Here is a 21,279-nt window from a genome sequence, read left to right as displayed (position 1 = left end):
CTACACAGATAATGTGAGAAGGGCAGGTGCACAGACCTGTATACCCGTACGTGTGAGGCTGTGTCTTGCCAGGCTTCACGCCACACATGGTGCAAGCAAAAAGTTTCACACCTAAATGCAGATCATCAATACATTATTTACAGATATTTTAATGTTCTGTTTGAAAATCCACCAATCAGTACACATATATTTACAATTGATGGGTCATCTGTCATCTGTGAATTAAAAAAAACAATGTTGAGCTTTTTTATCTTTTCTCCAAGTCCAATAAGCAATACATCGAACTGTGTCGATCAAATTAAAATCCACAACTTGAACACATGAGCTTCCATATTCTGCAAAAAGAATATGTATATATATATATATATATATATATATATATATATATATATATATATATATATATATATATATATATATATATATATATATATATATATATATATATATATTAATTTAGCGTCACATTCCAGTCCAGCAGATGGCGCTAACGCCCCTTCAAGCTGGTTTGCCAACCGCTGCCAAACACCAGCGAAGAAGAAACACACACAGGAGAGCCAGTCAGGGGGAAGAAACAGTTGCACATTTTGAGAGCTCGCGCGATATGAATCCCATTTGCGACAAGTTTATTGCCTAGTCCGATGGCATTTTATACAATATCGGGAACCGTTGGAGCTTTTTATTCTTCTTCCGAGTTTAGTGCTCCCCCCGTTTGTCAAAACAACGACGAAGAAGTGTTGAGAAACGTGACGTAAGGAGCGGATTACGTTTTTTTTGTTGTTGTTGTTTGTTGACAAGGAACCAAAAGGGAAGCATCGACCCCGGGTGTGACAGCCTCCGCGCAGCCGAACATGGACGATGAGGCGTTTTACCAGATCGTGTCCGCGTTCCAGCACCTGGTGTCGTGGGTCGCGGCCGGGGCCATGGTGTTCGGCGGGGTGGTGCCCTACGTGCCCCAGTACCGGGACATCCGGCGGACCCAGAACGCGGAGGGGTTCTCCACGTACGTGTGCCTGGTCCTCTTGGTGGCGAACATCCTGCGGATACTCTTCAGGTAAACGGATCATCGAGGACCCCCTGTCCGGCTCACACCAGACCAGCTCCTGTTGTGTGTGTGTGTGTGTGTGGGGGGGGACAGACCTCCATTTAAAAAATAAAAAACATCTTATAAGCCAAAGTATAACCTTAAAGAACAAGAGGTTTCAAGGATTAATTTGGTATTCTGTGAAATTCGGACCAACAGATCCCTCAAAGTTACCACTTCCACAAGTTGCCTGGTGGATTGGATGCATGCTGATTTATATTATGGGTTATAATCATCTTAAATTGAGTCGAGTTAAACCGGAAGTACTAACCAGGTTAAATGCATGGGTCCCTGACGTTGTTTTTTGTTGTTTTTCTACTGTATTCCATTGCATGTTATTAATAAGTTCACACATTTGTCTCTCTCTCTCTCTCTTTGTTGTTGTTTGTTTCTCCCAACAGATTTGGCCGCTACTTCGAGACCCTGCTGCTGTGGCAGAGCATCATCATGATCGCCACCATGCTCATCATGCTGAACCTGTGCACCAACGTCCGCATGGCCACCGATCTCAACACCAAGAGGCGCTCCTTCATAGGTCAGAAACCCTCTTTATATGAAGCTCGGTTATCTAAGTTTAAATTGTGAAAGTGTGTGTGTGGGGGTGGGAGTCTGCGGGATAGAGATGTGATCCTGTGTGAGAGTATACAAATATCTGAGAGCGAGTGTGTGTGTGTGTGTGTGTGTGAGTGTGTGTGCGTGTGTGTGCGTGTAGGCAGGCAGGCGAGTGTTTGTAAGAAAGGTAAATGCGTGTGAATGGTTGTGCAATGCGAGTATTTGAGCAAGGTGTGTTTCCAGTTCTCCTCGCCTCCCCAGTGTTGAGTGACCACAGGGCTGCTCCTTAAAATGTTTTTAAAAAATAAATAAATAATCCAGTTAAACCTGCTTCACCCTCGTTGTAGACTACAAGGGAACTTTGCCACAAGTAGGATGTGTTTTTCAAACTGCATCTTAATACTTGTAAACAGGTATTTCTCTGTTTTTTTTATATCCATCTGAATCTCAAATAATAGAATTTTTTTATTTGTTGCTATTTACCATTTTCAATTAGTAGACGGTCTAAAAAAAAGAAGAAGTTTATCGACGCATAATGTTATATTTGGTTGTAAGTTTAGGGAAAATATAGATTTACAAGGGCACCTTTTTTGTTAATACTTATACTTGGGAATGGGTTAATAATAATAATAATTGACCAAATCTATCTGATCGTTATGTTAGCGGGAGCGAAACGCCCCAAAAGTGTCCCCAGTTCAAAGCCCACTGCCACGTTCAATAAAGTGGGACGTTTCTGTTCCAGATGTCAAACCTCCAGTGTGTCTTTCTGCTGTTGGACTCATAAAGTTATTAATTTTTTTAATGTGCATCCTTTTAGCTCACAAATGGACAAGGAGCAGCCCCTTTTGGGGTTTTCCAAGTCATGGGTTTTAAGCCCGTATCACGTGTTGTGTGCAGCGATGGGTGCTTCCTGTCCCTGTGGCAGTCTGATGATCTGGGGGGCGGGGGGGGGGTAATGAGCCTCTAAAGTCCGAAGTGTCAAATGACAACATATACGTGACATAAATCCAGTACAGAAAGCACAAAAGGAAATGTCCAGATAGACTTTACGGTCTGCTGATTTCTTTTATAAATGTGTCGTGTGCATTTTGTGGAATACATTTCTTGAGCTGTGAAATGGTCCACGAATAGTTGTGTCACTTTTGAGAAATAGGCCGCAAAGTAATCGCTTCCCTTTTCGTGCTCTTCTGCAACCAAATGCTGGATTAGTTATATCACGGTAATAATCAGCGACATAACTAATCCGCCAGTCGGACAATCCGTTTTTGTGGTGTCGGTAATACCTATTAATTATAATTACTCACCGTGACCTGAAATGTCTGACCTGCCGTCTCACAGTATTACGATGATTACACGTTATTTACTGGAAAAAAAATGGAAGAAAACAAGCTCTTTTCACCCCCCCCCCTTTCAATCCCTGTTTTATTTTTCCCCTTTCTTTCCCTGTTTTTTTTATTTTTATTTTTTTCATTATTTATATTTCCCCTTTTTTTATTTTCGCCTGTAGCGACAGACAATAAGGACGAGGAGATCAGAATCCTTAAGAGGCTCTTTCTGGGTATGTACAGAAACCGTGTCTGCCATGAAACATCAGTTGTAGTTCATCTGCCCTCCCCATCGCTGTGTCTCGTGCATGATGACCCCCCCCTCCCCTCCTAGCCCCCCGCCCCCTCACCCCCCCCCCCCCACTAACCGATGACCTGCACCATGAGCACGTGTCTAGATGAAGCACGAGTCCGTTCCACCCGCATGTGGTCCTGCTGTGGCGTCGGCTGTGATGCTTTCCATGCATGTGACTCCTCACACCCTGCGTCCGAATGAAGGATGAGCTTTCATTAAACCCCGGTGTGAATGTGAATGTGATTTTTGATTTTTTTTTTGCATGTATTCTTTTGTGCTCGATTTATTTATATAACATTACAGTTTAGAAGAGAAATCAAGAGCTCCTATACTCCCGTACTAGCCTTTTTACTGACTTCTTTTAGTTTTTCTAACTCTATGCTTCTGTTTTTTTGCAGTTGGAAATGATTGCTTGATATTAGCTCTCAAAACAAATGTGTTTTGTGTGTGTGTGTTTGTGTGTGCACGCTTATTTGCTTATTTTTTATCGTGCCCTCAAATGTGACTGTAAAGCATCATTTTGAATGGATGATTTATGCAAATTGATGTCTTCTAACAGGCTTTTAAACAAATTGTTCTTTCAACTACACAATGCCCCTTTTTTTACTACGGATACGTCAATGAATAGATTGTGTACTTTGTGTACTTAATGCGCAGCCACTGTCCCACAATGCAATGCGACATAATATTACATAACAGCTTTTTGTTCAAGTTTAATTAATGGTTCCATTCTAAATGACAACATTGAGAACGTCTTTAGAAATTAATTGATTGATTTCTTCGACTGTAAGAACAGTGTGTGTGTGTGTGTGTGTGTGTGTATATATATATATATATGTGTGTGTGTGTGTGTGTATATATGTGTATATATATATATATATATATATATATATATATATATATATATATATATATATATATATATATGTATGTGTATATATATATGTATGTGTGTGTGTATATATATATATATGTGTATATATATATATATGTGTGTGTATATATATATATATATATATATATGTGTGTATGTATATATGTATGTGTGTATATATATGTATGTATGTGTGTGTGTGTGTATATATATATATATATATATATATATATATATATATATATTAGTGCATATTGTAGTAGCATGTGAATGCAGAAGTTAGGACACAGTATTAGTGAAGAAAGGGCTGTTGTCCCTGGTGTGGACACTAGATGGCAGTAGAACACAGAAGTTGTATGATGAGAAGCTGGCCTGGGTACACTTGGCTCAGCAGGTTATGATGAATGACTAATTCTCCTCTTGGGACCGGCTGTTGGCCCAGTCGATGGTTTGTTATTGAAGTGCTGTTTTGTACCCTTTTTGTTGGCTGTTTTGTGGATTTTTATTTTTTTTTGGTTCAGTGTGTTTTGCTTGTTTCTGGCATCAGAGGAGCAGCGGGACGTTTCCCCTCACCGCCACGGACGTTGTTGCCGCCGGCTCCGCTTTGCACGTATCGAATCTGGCTCTGCGGCGCCTCCCGGGAACGTCCATCGATCCGCCGAGCATCATTAGAATCGACAGAACCGCCGTGTTCTTTGATCTTCGCCCCGCTCGTAGAAGATGTGATGCTTAGTGGATCACGTAGAGGCCCGGAGCAGCCGCGGTCGGCTTGAAGGATCAGAGGAAGGAAATCACCGAGAGCTAACGGTACAACGCAGAGCACCAAACAGCTTCACGTTGTCCGCTTTCTGCAAGTGACTCACCAGACTGTTGTCGAGTCAGCAGGCCGCATTCTCAACCTGTGTGTTTTTTTTCTTCTTCTTATCGGTCCGTTAGTTCTCGTAGGCCTCCATCGTCCTCATCGTCATGGCAGCGCAGCATCGGTACCACGCCAGGTATACTTCCACCAAAGCATCTGGAGCGTGACGCACAGTGTAGCCGTCTAGTAATGGAGCTTCCCCCCTGTGCCCCCGAATATGGCTGTATTCCTATAGATATACGGCTCAGAGTGATTTATGTGGATGACTGCCTGCAGGAATCCTGCAGGATTTTTTTTTTTTTTTAAGGAGATTAAAAGATCAGATCATTTGTCTGTGACGGGACCAAACATGCTGGTGATCGCTCAGGTGGAGGTGAAAGGGTTGGAAAGGGGGGGGGGGGGGATAAGTATGATATTTGTAGAAGAAGTTCTCACGGAGGGGGGGGGTTACGTCTCAATCGTGTCTAATGCGCCCCCAGAGTCAAGCCTTTTTTTTTTTTTTTTTTTTTAAAGAGCTGATTGAATTTGTGTATCACTACAGTGTATATAGGAATTAATTTGTGTCAGCAAGCGAGCCATCAGCCGGAGCTCTGCTCCACGAGTCTGTGGTTTTCAGACTCCTGGGTACAGCTCGCCTGTTTTGTGCTCGAAAAACATTCACTTGAATTTGAAGTGACGCGACAGCAAAGCAGAAAGGCAAAACGTTTTGCATGGTTACGCATTTTAATACTTCGACTGTGTACTTATTACACATAAATAACCACAATAGTGCAGACGCATCCACATGAGCGGTGCATAACAATGTATGCCAACACAAGGCCGTATTGTCCCGCTGGGCACACAGTGCAGTGAACAAGTTCAGTCACGAACCAGCAAAGCAATTAACAGCATTTTATTATTTTTTTAATAGCATCCAAAAACAAGAAAGTACGACCCCCAAAAAAAATTCAGATTCACTGTCCCTGCGCTGTGGTCGCGGGGCCGTTTTAAACATTAATCTACAGTTCATCTTGATTACGTCACAATGATTGATTGGTCTCGAAGCCACAGAGATGTTTGCCGAACAACGCGAAAGAAGGCGATACAAGAGATTTCCATTTATTTCTATGGTTTAGTTATGGCTCATTGCTCATTCTGGTCCCACGGCGGCCTGTCGGCTTAGAATAAATCACTCCATCCTGTAGGTGCAGCTATCTCCTCCCTGAAGATTGTCGGAGGCCCAACTTTTTAGCCTCCGTCCCCTTTTTTTTCACAGAAGAGGTGCAGTTTAGTTTAGGCGGCGGTGCGGAAAAAAGTTGCTTTGCTTTCGGCTCGCCGGTGAAAGCCCATTAGTCATTGTGTAGAGAGAGAGACAAAAAAAAGCTACCTGTCCAAATTTCAGAAAAATGTAGCTTGTCAAAAAAAATCTGAGGTTGAATTTTCTCGGCCTGTTGAAACTGTCTTTCACAATAATGCTCCTTGCGGCTCCCGACGGGGTGCTTTTGAGTGACAGCAAGCCATTATTTCAACTACCCCCAGAGACTTCTTTTCTCTTCTTCATATGTTTCAGGGACTAACTGAAAGCTGGCAGGAAACAGTTGGTAAACAAGCGATTTGAAACCTCCGAGTCTGACCCCCGCGTCTTCCTACACGCGCACCGCCGCTCTGTGGGACTTCAAAGCGAGCTGCGCTCGAGACGTTTGTCCACCACAGGGAGTCTATTGTATGCAGCTCCGGTCTGTTCCCACTCAGCGCTGCCGCACTGCACCGGGATTTAAGACGAGGAGGAGGAAGAGGAGGATGATGATGAGGAGGATGCCCCAGGGCACACAAGTGGCACAGCGAGGGAGGGGTGTATGGCAGGGTGTGACTGGGTTAGTGTGTTGTACTATTCCGCACACTGACCTGCCAACAAGATATTGTTGTGCTTTTCTTTTTGTTTTGACATCCTTCTCAGAATCACGAGGCAGCTTTGCAGACATCTTCAAAGTGTGCACACGCAGATTTAAGAGATGGTGACGGCGCAGCGCCGGCACGAAGGAGCGTAATCACTAAAACATGAGACGAGGACTTGCACAAATAATTGAAAAGGCGTGTCATAAATCACAATGTTGCCTTTTTTTCTTTTTTTTTTGCTAATAAGAAAAGGGTGTTCTGTTCTTTGCAGAATCCCTGGCCACCAAATTTAAGTTGCATTATCCCTCCTCCTCTTCCTCCTCTTCCACACACTGACAGCGGTGACTGGGGACAAAAGTTATGAAAAAGAAAATCTCGCAGATGAAGCGGTGCTCATGCATACGCTGTCCGTGCAATCGTGTCGTCGATCGTCATTGAGATCACGTGAAGTCATTTTTTTAAATTTAAGAACAACTAAAAGTCCTTGAGTAGTTTGAGGTGTTGTGTTCTTACTTAGTGGAAACAGTTTGAGGCTCAAATTTACTGCATCCTGAAGGAAAATTATACTGTCAGGCTTCAGAAAAATATCTTTAAATTTGGCACAAACGTCCACTTGGGATCAACCGATCAGAGTTTGGTGGTCAAAGGTCACTGTGACCTCACAATCCCAAGTTTCTGCCATAAATAAAGAATTCATATGCTAATTGCAATTTCACACAAATGTCTAAAAGGACGACGCGATGAAGTGAATGCATCTTGGACAAAAAGCACACAACCGCGAGGCGGTAATTCTAGTTTAGCCCGGAAAGAAACGAGCTAACGGGAAAACACAGCGAGGTTTTTGTTTGTTTTTTGCTAACGTGATAGCAAACCTAGCTTATTTACACATCCAGCGAGCACGGACCGGCGTTGGCGTTCATTCAGTGCCGTTTTTCTTTTTGACCTGAGAAATACGAGTCGCCCTCTTCTTTCAGCTCCCTTTTGAGCGCTCTCCATTAGCTTTCACACTCTGTAAATGTGTTGAAGCTAATTTAAGACATGCGTGACACTTGTCTCTACTCCAAAAGTCTGCTTCATTGGAACGATTAGCGAGCTAAGCTAGCCAGCAGCAAAGAAAAACAGCCAACTACTACCACAGTATACAGTATATATATATATATATATATATATATATATATATATATATATATATATATATATATATATATATATATATATATGCCTTTAACAGCCTGGTGTGTGTGCGTGTTGAACGCTGCTCTATATTGCCCCCCGATATCTTCCCCTCTGTGTTTGGCTGTTATCACGCGGCACCAGCCTGGTGCTAGTTGGCCCCAGATTCACAGTCCTCTGCTGCCAGCAGGGCTCCAGAACACCTCCAGAATAAACAGCCACACAGCACCGGCACAGCGACGAACACAAATGCATGCCCAGTTGTAGCTCGTAAGAGCCGTTTGCTTGTTTGTGTACAACGCCGCATTGGGCCTCTTTTTGGTGTGAGCAGGGAGTCGTTTTTTTTGGGGGGGGAAGACTGATCTGGAATTGCTCTTTGAGGTTTACTCGGTTTAAAAAGGAACAATGGGATTGGCTCGACATTGCCAAGTCGGGTTACCTGCCGCGCGTGTTCGGTTAGAAATACCATCGTAAATGTCAGAAACGGTCAGTTAATTCTCTAAGGAAATAAAATGTAATTAAATCCTGGAACTGAAATGTCAGACAGGATTGTAACGTTCACTTCAGATTTGATCAAGTCCTGATAAATAGCAGGTTTGTTCAATTTAGTCGCGGTATTTAGTGGTGAAGTTATTCCAAACAATGCGGCGATATTTATTTATTTATTTTCTGGGCTTGGTCGACTGTGGAGGCCCTTCTGAGGAGGCCTATACAGTCGAGGCCCCCTTTGGAGGGCTAAGATGAGCCTCTTAGATAAAAGAGAGCCTCATTTAAACCAATCGGCTCCATTGCATTTGAGGATTGTGGGGAAACCTCATCGACGTTGCAGCTGTGAAGAAAACATCGTTCGCTCTCAGCCGTGATTTAGATCATCGCGATAAGCTCTTTCGGAGACCTCCGCTCGCACATTAAAACCCAGCGGCTACTCGGGCATTCGCTCACATTATTCACAGCGCGAGGATATACAAGAAATTGTAGGTCGAGATGTCTGACGCCGATTGTCGTATCTTACCTGTTCCCTCATCTGCCGTAGTTAACGTAGTTTTTTAATCGGTCATCGGTGTCCAGATTTACACACGGCCCATTACAGCCTCCTCCCTCGAGACCCCCGACGTTAAAGGCTTCTGGATGGAGGCCAGCGTTCAGACGGCCTATTTGTGGCAGTGACATATAGTTTTGTGGGAGGTGTGTGTGTGAAAATTCGCAGCTCAAGTGCGAAGTTGGTTAAAGATTTTCACAATAATAGAGGTTTTGCTTCCTTTTTTGTTAACTAGATACAGCAGAAAATATACCGAAAAGAAGAACAGACAGAATTTGTAGATAATGAAGAAGTGTGGAGAAAAGAAAAATGTAATTTACGAATGAATGAAGGTTTCATCCACTATGAAACAAAGTCTCTCATTACTGAAAGTCCATTTTAAAGCACTTTCCGACTATATAAATGCATTTTACTTCACTTTTACAGATGACATCTTATAGGAATTTTCACTATTGATTTTTTTCACAAAATTAAATTTTAATGGCATTTACGTCATTACCATATTCGCTACTTGTAAGAACTCCCAATGATTTTAAATGTCACACTTCCATAATGGACCTCACAGGACACCATTAAAACAATGAAACGGTTCACATCGAAGCAATAGGGGTTTTGGTTAATGGCACTTATCTTTCAAACTCTATAACCCTAGTTTGTAATGCAGGGTTTGTATTTTAAAAGTTTCCAAACCTAAAGTGAGAGAACCCACATTCCATCATCGGGGTTATTTAGAGAGCTCGTGCCAGAGCCACAGATTACATCGCACAACTCGTATTCAACCTCTGGGTCTGCGTCTTGCATTCTTTCTAATGGCCAACAGGGGGCGACTCCTCTAAATAAGTCTGATTTGGTATTTAACTGTATTTAGACGATGACCCAACTTCTCACTTGATTTATCACCACAACTGGTGCTTTGACCGCGTTTTCAGGTAATTAATTGTGACCAAAAAAAACCAAACCAATGGGTGAAGGCGTCCATTACTTATGCATATAGTCTATTATGTTCACTCAAACAATTGTTGCCATGTTGCTTGTTTTTTTTGGGACAACTGCACTTTTTTGTATGTAATAAATATTGCACAAGTTGCCACGAGCACCCCCAAAAAGTCCCATTGGAACGAAACTCTTCGACTGGCATGCGTCTCAAAAAGTACTTTTTTAAAATTTTATGTATTCGTCTCAACCAGGAACAACATTACCGTTTCATGTCTCTGTTTTTGTTTACATAACAGCTTTTACTTTTACAGGATCTGTGCACATCAATCAATCTCTCTGTTATTCTGCCAGTATCGGCCAGCTGGTGGAAGGCTGCACTCCCTCGAGTCGGTAGTTGTTTTAAAAAACAAACAAATTCCAACTCTGTGGTCTCATTTGGGATTTCCCCGTTGTGCTGCACCTTTTTTTTTTTTTTAATTATTGTTTTTAGACTTCGACTGGAGCTACTTCTGGTTGTGGAGTCGCTTCTTGGACTACATGCAGTGCGTGCTGGCCTTCACGCTGACGGCGGCCTACGTCACCTACCTCTTCCTGGACTCTGCGCTGTTCGTGGAGAGCCTGGGCTTCCTGGCCGTCTTCACCGAAGCCATGCTGGGCACTCCGCAGCTCTACTGCAACTATCAGAACAAGTCCACGGAGGGCATGAGGTACGGATCGCAGTATTGTCAACACTCACCTCGGAGAGCTCAAACCTCATCACACGCCGTTTTATTCACGAGTGCCGCTTCCGTCGCACGCTCGTGAGCGACGGCTCCAGATTATATTGTCTCGCATATGATTATTACCCACCGACGCATGCTTATTAAGTATTTCTGGCACCTGGAGTAAGGACGGGGGGCCTCCCGACAGCCATTTATTATGCCGACATGACAATTAACCTTCTGAAAACCAATATGATAATGAGGTATTCCGACTCGCTGTATCTGCTGCTGGTGTATCATTTTTTAAATTTTTTTTTTTTAGCTCATTAATGTTGATTTGCATCAAATCAAATCAGGGCTGTAATTAGAGGCGTTGACGTAAAATAGGTTTTCGAGAGCATAGATACGGTTTCAAAATGTATTCAGCGCTGCAGACGAGTCCTGCAAAAGTGCTTTTTACAAGAAAAATATAGTGTACGCAACTTTTAAGTGTAGAGCACTCACTCAAGGAAAAAGCAATGAGAGATGAAATGGATTAATAAAAACCCAACAGAGCCGCAGAATTAGGATCCGATGACGGGGTCAAAGAAATATCATTGAGACAAATGTGGAAGTCGTAAAGAAGTATTTGAAAAGCTGAAACTGGTGACACAGACACACACAGACACACACACACACACACACACACACGCACCCCTCCCTCTCTCTGCTGGTTTTCTTTCTGCACCAGACAGATAACGGAGCTCCAGCAGAGCTGCCCGTCCACTTAACCGGCCATGACAGCTCCCACGCTGGGCTTTCCATACATACCCTCTCTGTCCCATGCCTTTTTAAAAATGTATTTATTTAACATTTCTTTGTTCTTCCTCCCCACACGACGCCGTCTACAGTACGGGGCTTATTATGGGAGTAATTCACCCTCGGTTACTCTTGTGAATCCGATGTATTTTTGCGATTGGTGTATCTGACTTTTTTGTGTTGTTTTCCTTGGTCCCAGAATGCATTTCAACAAACCCCCAGACACATTTTTTTGTAAACATAAGGATGTATAATAAATACACCCTATACTCAAAACACAACTTTTGTGTGTGGTTGCAGTGCATTCTGGTCCACTCGGCTCCTGTAGAAGCAGAAATTTTGTGTGAATGCCACTTCCTCTCCGTCTGATTGTTTTAAGCTTGTAGTAAAAGCTTCTTTTAAAGTAAGTAGGAAGTAAGTCGGTAACCCGCGGGGACAAACTGAGTCACCGAACACGACAACGGATGCAGAAATACAGGGAAAACTGACCAATAGTGGGTTTTCCGTTCTTCGCAGTATTTTTGTATTATTATATTCATAGCAAGGTTTCAAAATGGGAAAAACTGCAAAAGTCCAAAAGTTTAGAATTGATTGAAAACTATTTTGTACCATGTTTTTATTCCATGAAATCCATATTTGTTAGCGTTTAGCTAACAGTGAAAACCTCAATAGAAGCTTTAAAAAAAAAAAAAGACATTCAATACAAAAAGAAAGAGAGAAAGATTTCTGGTATAACTTTTAAAATGTGGATGCATAAACTCCCATGTGAAGCAGGATGTTCGGTTCTCCTGAACACGACGGATACGATAAAGAGAGCAAACGTGGGCTTGTTGACCATCATGCATCACTTCCTCTGAATCCATCGCGCCGAGCCAGGCGCTCTGAACCCAGCAATGGGTTGTTATGTGGAGAGGCAACGCATTGACCGGCTATGATGACAACAACAAAAACAAAACAGATATATATATATATATATATATATTCTTTTAAATGAAAATGTAATTAATAATATCTGGTGTGAAACATGGAGCGTCGAGACATTTCTGCTCCTGCCGGTGCGGTAAACGCTGCCACAGGGAGGCCGAGGAGGACGTTGTCATTTCCTGTTCTATTTATTGTTTGCGTCCTCTCGTCCCTTTTGTTCACAGCCTGTTGAGTCTGACGGGCTGTTGCTAGGTTACTTTACCTCTGCACTCCGTTCAAGGTTTCTTTGTGTGTGTGTGTGTGTGTGTGTGTCAAAACGTCTTTTTTTTTAAAGTGCGGATGTTTTTGCTTTTTGAAGTGCAATTCTTTTCCAAAGCAAAAATGTTTGTTTTATCTTCGGAGCGGGCTGAGGATCCGGTTTGTGTTCACGGTGGGGGAAGGTGTGCACGAGGCAATGCAGAACGCGTGTTTGTGAGAACCAAATAAAGATAAATAAAAAGAAACCGAGTAACGGTTCAGTATGTCGTTAACCAGCCGACTGTAAACTCAAGAAAGACGTCTTCTCTGCGTCACGTGACCGCTCCAGTCGGGGACGTTAACCGCGAGAATATGACCACTTCCACTCAATTTAATCAATATTTTAGCGTATTTTTCATACAGTAAATTATAAACGTGGCCTCTCGCACTTATTATTATTTTATTCAACCAGGTAAAAACTCGGGGGTTTGCATTAAAATGATGACGATGCACAATTCGACTTGACCTCGTTTCTGTTATCGTAATTCTGAAGTATGAAAAGAAAAGAAAGGAAAGGAAAAAGTAAGTTGTGTCATCAGCACCCCTATTTGGATGCTCATCTTTCTATAGTCTTGGACGAGCGACACAAGTTGGATATAGTTTTTATTGCTTGTATTATTAATTGTAAATGTCAGAAACTACTTGAGGAGAGCAACTTGCTGACAAGTTAATTATTTACTGCGTTCGTGCGTGTTTTAGATTTCTTTTTTTTTGGTTCACTGTCAAATTTCGCCCGTATTTTACCTGAAAAACAGCGACCTCGTCCTTCTTTGTGCCATTTAAAAAAGAAAAGCGATGCAGCTTTTATAGTTTTGCACATCTGCCAGAGGGCCCCGTCCTCTCTGTAGCAGCTGGTTATCACTCTGCACTGTGCACAGTTATCAAGCCCCAAACGGCCCAATAACACTCATCGGCCTCCCAGACCTCTCGTTTCGCAGCTCATCCGAACCCGTGCGACACGGAAAGAAAAGGCACATTAAAGAGGACGAGGGGTCATGATCCATTGAATTGATAACAACAGAAAACCCTGAACCAAATGAAGTGTCCCTGACGTTTCCAATTTCTTTTTAATAAATGTTTCTTTTTTTTAATCATCTTTTCAGTGTAAATTTACATACTTTTAGGAATTTTTATTTTTGTTGAAATTGGACCAATTGAAACCATCTCAGCCAGCGCCAACTGTAAATACTCGAAGACGGATCTTAGGCCAGATTAAAGGTGTTTGTGTGTGCAGTGCGTGGGGGGGGATGACAGTGTTTTGTGTCAATAGTGGACGGGCTGCAACTATTATTAGAAGGTCCCCAGATTGGAGAGCCAGAGGTTTCGTGCTGATACTGTACACCATCCCATAAAACAACCCCCCAAAAAACACTCTCAGACAAACATGAAGCACTCTGATGGGACATCGCCAACTGCAGCCTTAAAAGGCTTGTGGTGTTGAGCTGCATCCCAGTATGCTAGATAAGAGTGCCAGAGCCTTATTTAGCCTGCAGGCTGCTACACACACACACACACACACACACACACACACACACACACACACACACACACACACACACACACACGTACGTGTGCTGGGGTAGATCTGTATTGACTACCGATGCTGCTGGGTCATCACCCCTGTGGCCGCAGCAGGGCCGTGGATCAGAGTAGCTCTGCCTCCCTGCAGCAGATCAATGCAGCTGGAGAACCTTTGGATCACACACACACACACACACACCCACACCCATCTGCTAGGGGGGTGGGGCTGCTTCCTTTGCCACCAGTGATATGAAACTGAATCAATTTGTTCATTTCGGGTGAAATGTGTCGCTGGGGGTTGAGGTCTGCGTTCGTCTCACACAACCGAAAGCCATGATCATTAACGTGGCATCTCCAAGAAATGAATGTACCTGCTCCAGGAAGTGTGCCGTATGAGACAGCTGAAGGATGTTGCATCAAACTCGCCGATCTCAGCAAATATTTGCACAGTGATAAATAGTTTTCATTCGATATCCTCAGTGCTGTGCGTGATGATGTTTCATCAAAAGGAACCGTTCTCCCACTCCGGCCCTCACAGATAGGGTCACATGATATCCAGCGTCTTGAAATCAGTGTTTATTTTACAGTAATATTCTGTGTCTTTCCATCGATCTGTTTTAATTGTGCACATAAATGACGACAGTAGGGGAAAAACACATTTAAATAACTATATGTATGTATTTTGCACTCTTTGCCAATAAATCATGAAGTATATGACTTAAACGTCAAGAATATCCGCAGATGAAAAATGGTTTGAGGAACGATGAGGAGGTTGTAATCTTTCTCAAATGAATACAGAAATTAAATAATGATCTTACATTCATTTATATTTGTATATATATATTGTTTTTTGTCCGTTTGACACATTTTAATTACCATCTTTACACAATGCTATATTACCATAAACAGTTTAATCTTTATGAACCAACTAACAGTAGTGGAATTTATTAAAAAACCTGAGTTAGACAGCGGTGATCTTTTTGTGCGCTTCTGTTTTACAAAGAACAACTTCTGTATTTAAAAACAGGGCCGGCGTTCATTTTTGGGACGTGCAGCTTTGTTCTTCTTCCAACTTTTAACGTTCAGTCTCCCAAATAATTCCCCTCTGAACTCCGTCGTAATTCTCCCGGCAATCCATCCCAGTTTTAAAGTATTTTAGTGAGTGCTTTATGACTCTCTTCACCTAAGAGATCCACGGAAAGCTGCAGAGAGACGATAAGAAATAGTGCAGACTTCATAAAGTCTGTTTTAGTAAGATAACTACGTGTGGAAAAAGTAACTCTCTATTAAAACGATATATTATGGCATTGAATGTAGGTTTAGGTTTAAAATAGGCTTTAGCGCTTCATCCAAAACAGCTGAGTGGCGACTGTCACTTTGTCCAGCGTACAACCGGTTATATAAAGAGGTTTACAGTACATAACATAACTATGTAAATGTGTTCATCTTATCAGATTATAATTAGTTATTATCAAATGTTTAAACCCAGCAACTACCAGGTGTAGCTGTTGTAACAGCACCTATTTAGAGGGAGTTCACGTGTATTTCTAAATACCGTTAGCTAGGTTAGCATAATCCGATATTTCCCACTTGTTATGAACTGGATACTAAATCCCCCCCTCAAAAAAAAATACATATTCCTCCTGCATGCACTTATAAACAAAGAGTTGGCAGTTAAGTTTGCTATAAAAAGCAAAACAAATGCAAACGGGTATAGAGAAGCAAAGGAGCTGGTGGGAAGATGAATGGACAAGGAGAGAAGTGCTTTTGAGAGTGGGTTTATGAGAAGAAAAGTATGAAAATGGACACTAGATTACCTCTCACCCATCTTTTTAACATCTGTTAAGAGGCTTACAGAAATGCGGGGAATCTGCTATACTTGACGCCGCCGTGGATTAGTCGTTATGACATCGGTGGAATAATACAATGAACAAACTAGATGGGTCTTTTATCTGGAAATTATTGTGCTTTTCTGCAAATTACCAAGCAAACAATTACATATATATATATATATATATATATATATATATATATATATATATATATATATATATATATATATATATATAGAATACCTCAAGTCAAAAGCGTGAGCATTAGAATCTGTGTCGCCCAAAGCGCTTTTTCTTGAGGCCAACATATATAAAAATATATATATATATATATTTACGCTATTATTGCCACCGTGACGGGACACTGAGCGTCTGTTCTCCGCTGAGCGCCGCACGTTTGGAGCTTTTGCTGGTTAGCGAGAGTTAAAATATCGTCCGCTTTGTTTAAAACACGGCGCTACGCTGCGGGGTGGAGGGGGGAGTTAATGTTAGGTTTGCAACCTATATTTTTTTCTAAAATATAATTGTGTGTTGCAGCATTATGGTTTCCCCAAAAGAAATAATAACAGCCCCAAGACCAAAAGTAGGAGGACAGGGCTGTCCGTGTGGTTATTCTAGGAGTTCTAGCTCCACCCCTGTACAAAAGAGAGTGATTTCATTTCATTTTAGGAGCACACAGCTTTTTTTTAAAGACCAGCTCAACAACAAGTCTTCCCCGCACAGTTATCACAGGTATTATGTGGAAGGAGGTAGTAGAGTAACCCAAAGAGATAAATACTTACTACCTACGCTAACCTTTTATGCATTGGATTATCTTGCATGGCTAATAACACTTGGGATAAACACACTCGATAAATTTAAGTAGCGCTCGGCTCAGTGTAAAAAAAGCCTCCCACAAAGCTTATTCAAATAGTGCTGAGCAACCAACCTGAGAAATGGTTTTCTTGGTGAAAGGATTTCAAAAGGTTGTAGGCAGGTTGCTTTAGGAAGCACATCTGAAGACTCCTGTGTGTGTGTGCACTGAGGTGCACTGTAGACACAGTGCTTGCTCAGTCCTTTTTTCTTTGCCAGCATTGCCTACACGTATCCCTGCTTCAAGCATAAAACAAAAAAGTTTACGGAAAAAGAAGCAGAAAAAAAAGCACAGAGCTCTGCAGAAGTGGAGATGTGTGTTGATGCTGTTATAAACCGGAAAACACCCTTTCAGGACTTATTGAGCCCATGCATTTCCCCCCCAGTGCAGTTGTATAGAAACTTTTTTTGTTTGGACCCTGAGGGGTGGGAGTTATTTTCCGATGTTCCTTTCTACCCTCGTTAGACTTCCTTCTAAACCTCATTATTTGAGTTCACATTGTTTCTCGGTGCTGGCGAGAGGACAACGCTTTTTACGCTTAAAGGAACTCTCTTCTCTGCCTCCTCAAATCACATCTTTCCCACTTAACGAACGGCCGGCTCGTTGTGCACCGGAGACGCTCTTGTGAGTTTCTATTTTACAAACGATGCCACAGGATGTCGAGTTGATGAGAAGCGTCCGCCCTGAGAAGATTAATTATTTCAATTTCTCATGGTTGTAATTGTGGCACGTCAGCTATTCCCTTCTTGTGCTGTGCCCTTTTCCTGTTCTCATTAACATGTGCTCTAGTCTAGGTAACCACATGTAATTTCCACAGCAAAAATATGTCTATTCAGGATGCATTAAAGAGAAGATGTGAATGAGTGGAAATGGTTGGAACAACATGAATCATGTCTGTGAAATGTAGAGATTAAGCAATCATTTGTGAAATAATATAATTATTAGAAGCTTTTACAAAAAAAAAAAGTATTATTCTTATTGTCCGAATTCTATTTGTTGAGCTTTATTATTGAGTTAATTTTAATTATCCATTTTTGTCGAAAATATAGCTAACAGGAGCCAGTTAGCCCCTGTTAGCGAGACACAAGCTCTCCCAATCTGAATCAACAAACTAGAGGCTTATTTACACAGTAACACACACAGTAACTAAAACAATTGTTTTATTTAGCTTAACAATACTCCGCATGCTATCTACCGAGCCAGCTAACTAGCAAGGCTGGATTGTTAGCTTGAGGAGTTTTAGTGCTAACGGCAGCAGCAGCTAGCGTTAGCTGGATAATTCGGAGTTTAGACTCTATGAATGCTCTTAAGAGAAAGGTACGCGGCTCGGTGGGGAGCCGGCAGAGTCTTTGGTCGCTGCAGCCAAACGCGTAGCTTAACGTTGACGTTGTTGTAGTTCAAGCTAACGGGAGTCGGGTGGCTAAATGTGGCAGCAATTGTTGAGCTAGCTAGAGGCCGAGTGGGCCGTGACACTTAAATAAAAAAGGAACACATGTGGACATGCTAGACTGTGCACATAAAATGTCATACTAATGAGTTGAGTGCCATTAATGAGTTTTAATAAAATTGTATTACTAGAACATTCATCATCCCTTGTCCCTCTCTTCCCTCCCCCCAGCATCAAGATGGTGCTGATGTGGACCAGCGGCGACACCTTTAAAACAGGCTACTTCCTGCTCACCCAGGCTCCTGTGCAGTTCTGGATATGTGGCCTGCTGCAGGTCTTAGTGGACTTCACCATCCTCTTCCAGGTGTACTACTACAGCCGCTACCCACAGAAACCAGTGTCCCACACGGTCTCCCACACCACCAGTGCCAAAGCCCTCTGAAAGCCGCCGCGAGCTCTCCGGGGGGGGGGGGGTAAACACACAGGAGCCCCAACGCACCTTGAGATGATGCAGGCTGCTCGCCATCACCCTCTAGTATACATCAAGACACACACACACGAGAGAATAAGGCATGCGCATACACATTTGAGGCGTGAACAGACACTTGGCGGCGTTGGCGTCTGCGGCGAAAACCCAAAGGACGCTTGTTCCAAACAAAACTCGAATCCTTTTTTTGCTTTTATTTATCCCACAGACCGTCTGCCTGTGATTTGTGGAACGCAGACTTCTGAAAGAATATCCTTGAGTCAAACCTGTGCATGTGGAGAATATTATGCACACGAATGAATACATAAAAGTGAATGACTGAAATCTGTGCTCAAGGACCAGCTTTTGTCATCCACATCGGCTGATGATTGTCGCATGGACAACCCCCCCCACCCCCCGCCCCCTCCCTCCTCTGCCTTAAATCGCACACATTCACACATGGCTTGCTGCGTTGCCAGAAATACACATGTATGACTCGATCAGAAATGATCTCAATAGACAACGTTACTGAATGTACAAAATGGTATTTGTTATATGTGTTGTTTTCCCCAACACGGTGGAGAAATGCTGGTCAGTCTACCACTTGTTGGACAGATGGTTGGTCGCCATGTGCTGTGGCACACAGGCTCAGTGGTAGGTGTTAACGGAGGAATCAAATTGCCTCTAGTTTCTTACAATCCCACTTGATGAAAAAAAAAAAAATCCCAAAGGCACGAAGACGCATCGTATTGGCTTTTAAAAAAAAAAATTGTACACGTTGGCGGCGACGGAGCGATGAGATAATCGAGTAAAAGTCTGAAGGGCCGTCGGACGTTTTAACGTCAAGAAACGTCACGACCTGTTTTCAGCTGAAAAAGCCCAACGGCAAGATTTATCTTTTTTTTTTTTTTTTTTTTTTTTTTTTATACCGAAGCTGTCGATGACGTTTGTAGATCTTTATATCCAAAAGGAGTTGATGTGCATTTAGACTAAACGCAAAGCGGGTTTTCGGGTCGCGGTCGGGGGTCTGAATAACGAGATGTAGGGAGCAGCAATAGCGTCCAGCACTCCGATCTGTCGGAATGACATCATTCGCACAAAGTTATTGAGATCCGGAGACAAAGAAGGAACGGAAGAACGGTTACTATTGCCAACAGAAATGACAGCCAAATCATACTTTTTTTACAGATTTGATATTTCTGAATATTGTATCTTCACTTCCCATCATGTCTGAAGTGTATTATTTCTATTGGGGAAAGCCAAAACATCCCCCCCTGGTGTCCACGCTGCTCGTCGCCATTTTGGTCCTCGAGAAATTTAATTTCCCGTTTCCGAAGGGAAAGCGGCCACATGTGGATATTTATTTTTGTGTGGGTTATTGTTGTTTTGTAATCTTTCTCTGTGGGGGGGGGGGGGGGGGGGATGCCAAAAGCAGGAGGTGTCGGTGAACTGAGAGCAGACCTGATTCTGTCCTCTTCTCAGCCTAAAAAATGGAAACGTCCCTTTTTTTTGTTCCAGAAGGACGAGGCAGGAGGCGCCTATAAATATATTTCTTTTCCTTGCTCCTAAATATACAAACGCCCCGTGGTTTCTTGAGGGTGTGCACCATTTTGTGTCTAACAGCTATTTTTAGTCACCCTATTTATTTTCTTTCCATTATTAATCTTTTGAATGCCAGTGTAATGTATGCTTACTGTTGTTTGTATACTGTGAGATATCCTGTTGCGCTCAGTTTCACTTTGTTTACTCTTTACATTCCATGTGTTTTTGTTTTGTTGTTTTACTTTTTGTATCATTTCATCCATTCATTTTCACGTTACAGTTATTTTCCCCACACAAACTGCCATTTCGTGCATTGTTTTTTGTTTTTTTATATCTGTGAAACTGTACCAAAAATATATAATTCCCAGTATGTTCAGTTAAAAAACTTCTTTTTTTTTCTTTTTCCAACTGCCAATTGGTCCATCTTCAATAACGAGTGCAGCCGAGACTCCAAACGTGACATTGACGCACAATAAAAAAGGAGAGATTCTCGAGTCGTGTTTTGTTTGTGTGACCTTTAACCCCCCCGGTGGTCTCTGCCTACCGTCAAACGTCAGAGGAGAATGAGCCACGCAGCCGAGGGCCGTCTTTGGGCATACGCCATTGAGTAGTGAGCACATGCTGGTGAGGGGATTTGAAAAGGAATTATTAATTAAGGTTTATAATGTGGGCTTTTTAAAAAATATATATTTGAGTGTGCCGTTAATCATTTGGCTTAAATATGTTGTACCATTAATTTGCTAAACAAAATATATACTGGGTTATAATTATTTCATATACGAAAATAAGATGTTATTTAAAATGTCAGTATATAGAATGTCAAAAATTAAAACGTCATTAAAATGAATGTCATTTAAAATGTCATAGCATAGCAGGTAATGACATTAATAAAGAATGTCAGAAATTTACATAAAACAATTATTATTATTATATTATTAAAATGAAA

The 21,279-nt window shown here is 42.0% G+C and overlaps 1 protein-coding gene across 2 annotated transcripts; it reads left to right on the top strand.

The window, feature by feature from the left end:
- Window positions 1-535: 535 nt before the first annotated feature.
- LOC117738857 (solute carrier family 66 member 2) lies at window positions 536-20,827 on the top strand. 2 transcript variants are annotated; one of them, XM_034544974.1, is made up of 5 exons: window positions 536-1,054; window positions 1,486-1,619; window positions 3,144-3,194; window positions 10,503-10,719; window positions 18,557-20,827. In XM_034544974.1, the coding sequence occupies exons 1-5, from the start codon at window positions 852-854 to the stop codon at window positions 18,765-18,767; spliced, it is 816 nt and encodes a 271-aa protein (XP_034400865.1). In that variant the 5' UTR covers window positions 536-851; the 3' UTR covers window positions 18,768-20,827. The 2 variants fall into 2 exon arrangements, with proteins under 2 accessions (XP_034400865.1, XP_034400866.1); XM_034544975.1 differs by lacking the exon at window positions 3,144-3,194.
- Window positions 20,828-21,279: the final 452 nt, after the last annotated feature.

This window comes from Cyclopterus lumpus, chromosome 11 (assembly GCF_009769545.1).
Source record: "Cyclopterus lumpus isolate fCycLum1 chromosome 11, fCycLum1.pri, whole genome shotgun sequence".
Taxonomy (NCBI): Eukaryota; Metazoa; Chordata; class Actinopteri; order Perciformes; family Cyclopteridae; genus Cyclopterus; species Cyclopterus lumpus.
The sequence above is the reverse complement of the archived record's forward strand: the minus strand, read 5'-3'. Positions and strand labels throughout refer to the sequence as shown.

Excerpts from the sequence above, each read along its gene's own strand:
- LOC117738857 (XM_034544974.1), top strand. The coding sequence starts at position 852 with ATGGACGATGAGGCGTTTTACCAGATCGTGTCCGCGTTCCAGCACCTG. Across the intron at positions 1,055-1,485 it reads ATCCTGCGGATACTCTTCAG|ATTTGGCCGCTACTTCGAGA; the intron begins GTAAACGGATCA and ends TTCTCCCAACAG. Across the intron at positions 1,620-3,143 it reads CAAGAGGCGCTCCTTCATAG|CGACAGACAATAAGGACGAG; the intron begins GTCAGAAACCCT and ends TTTCGCCTGTAG.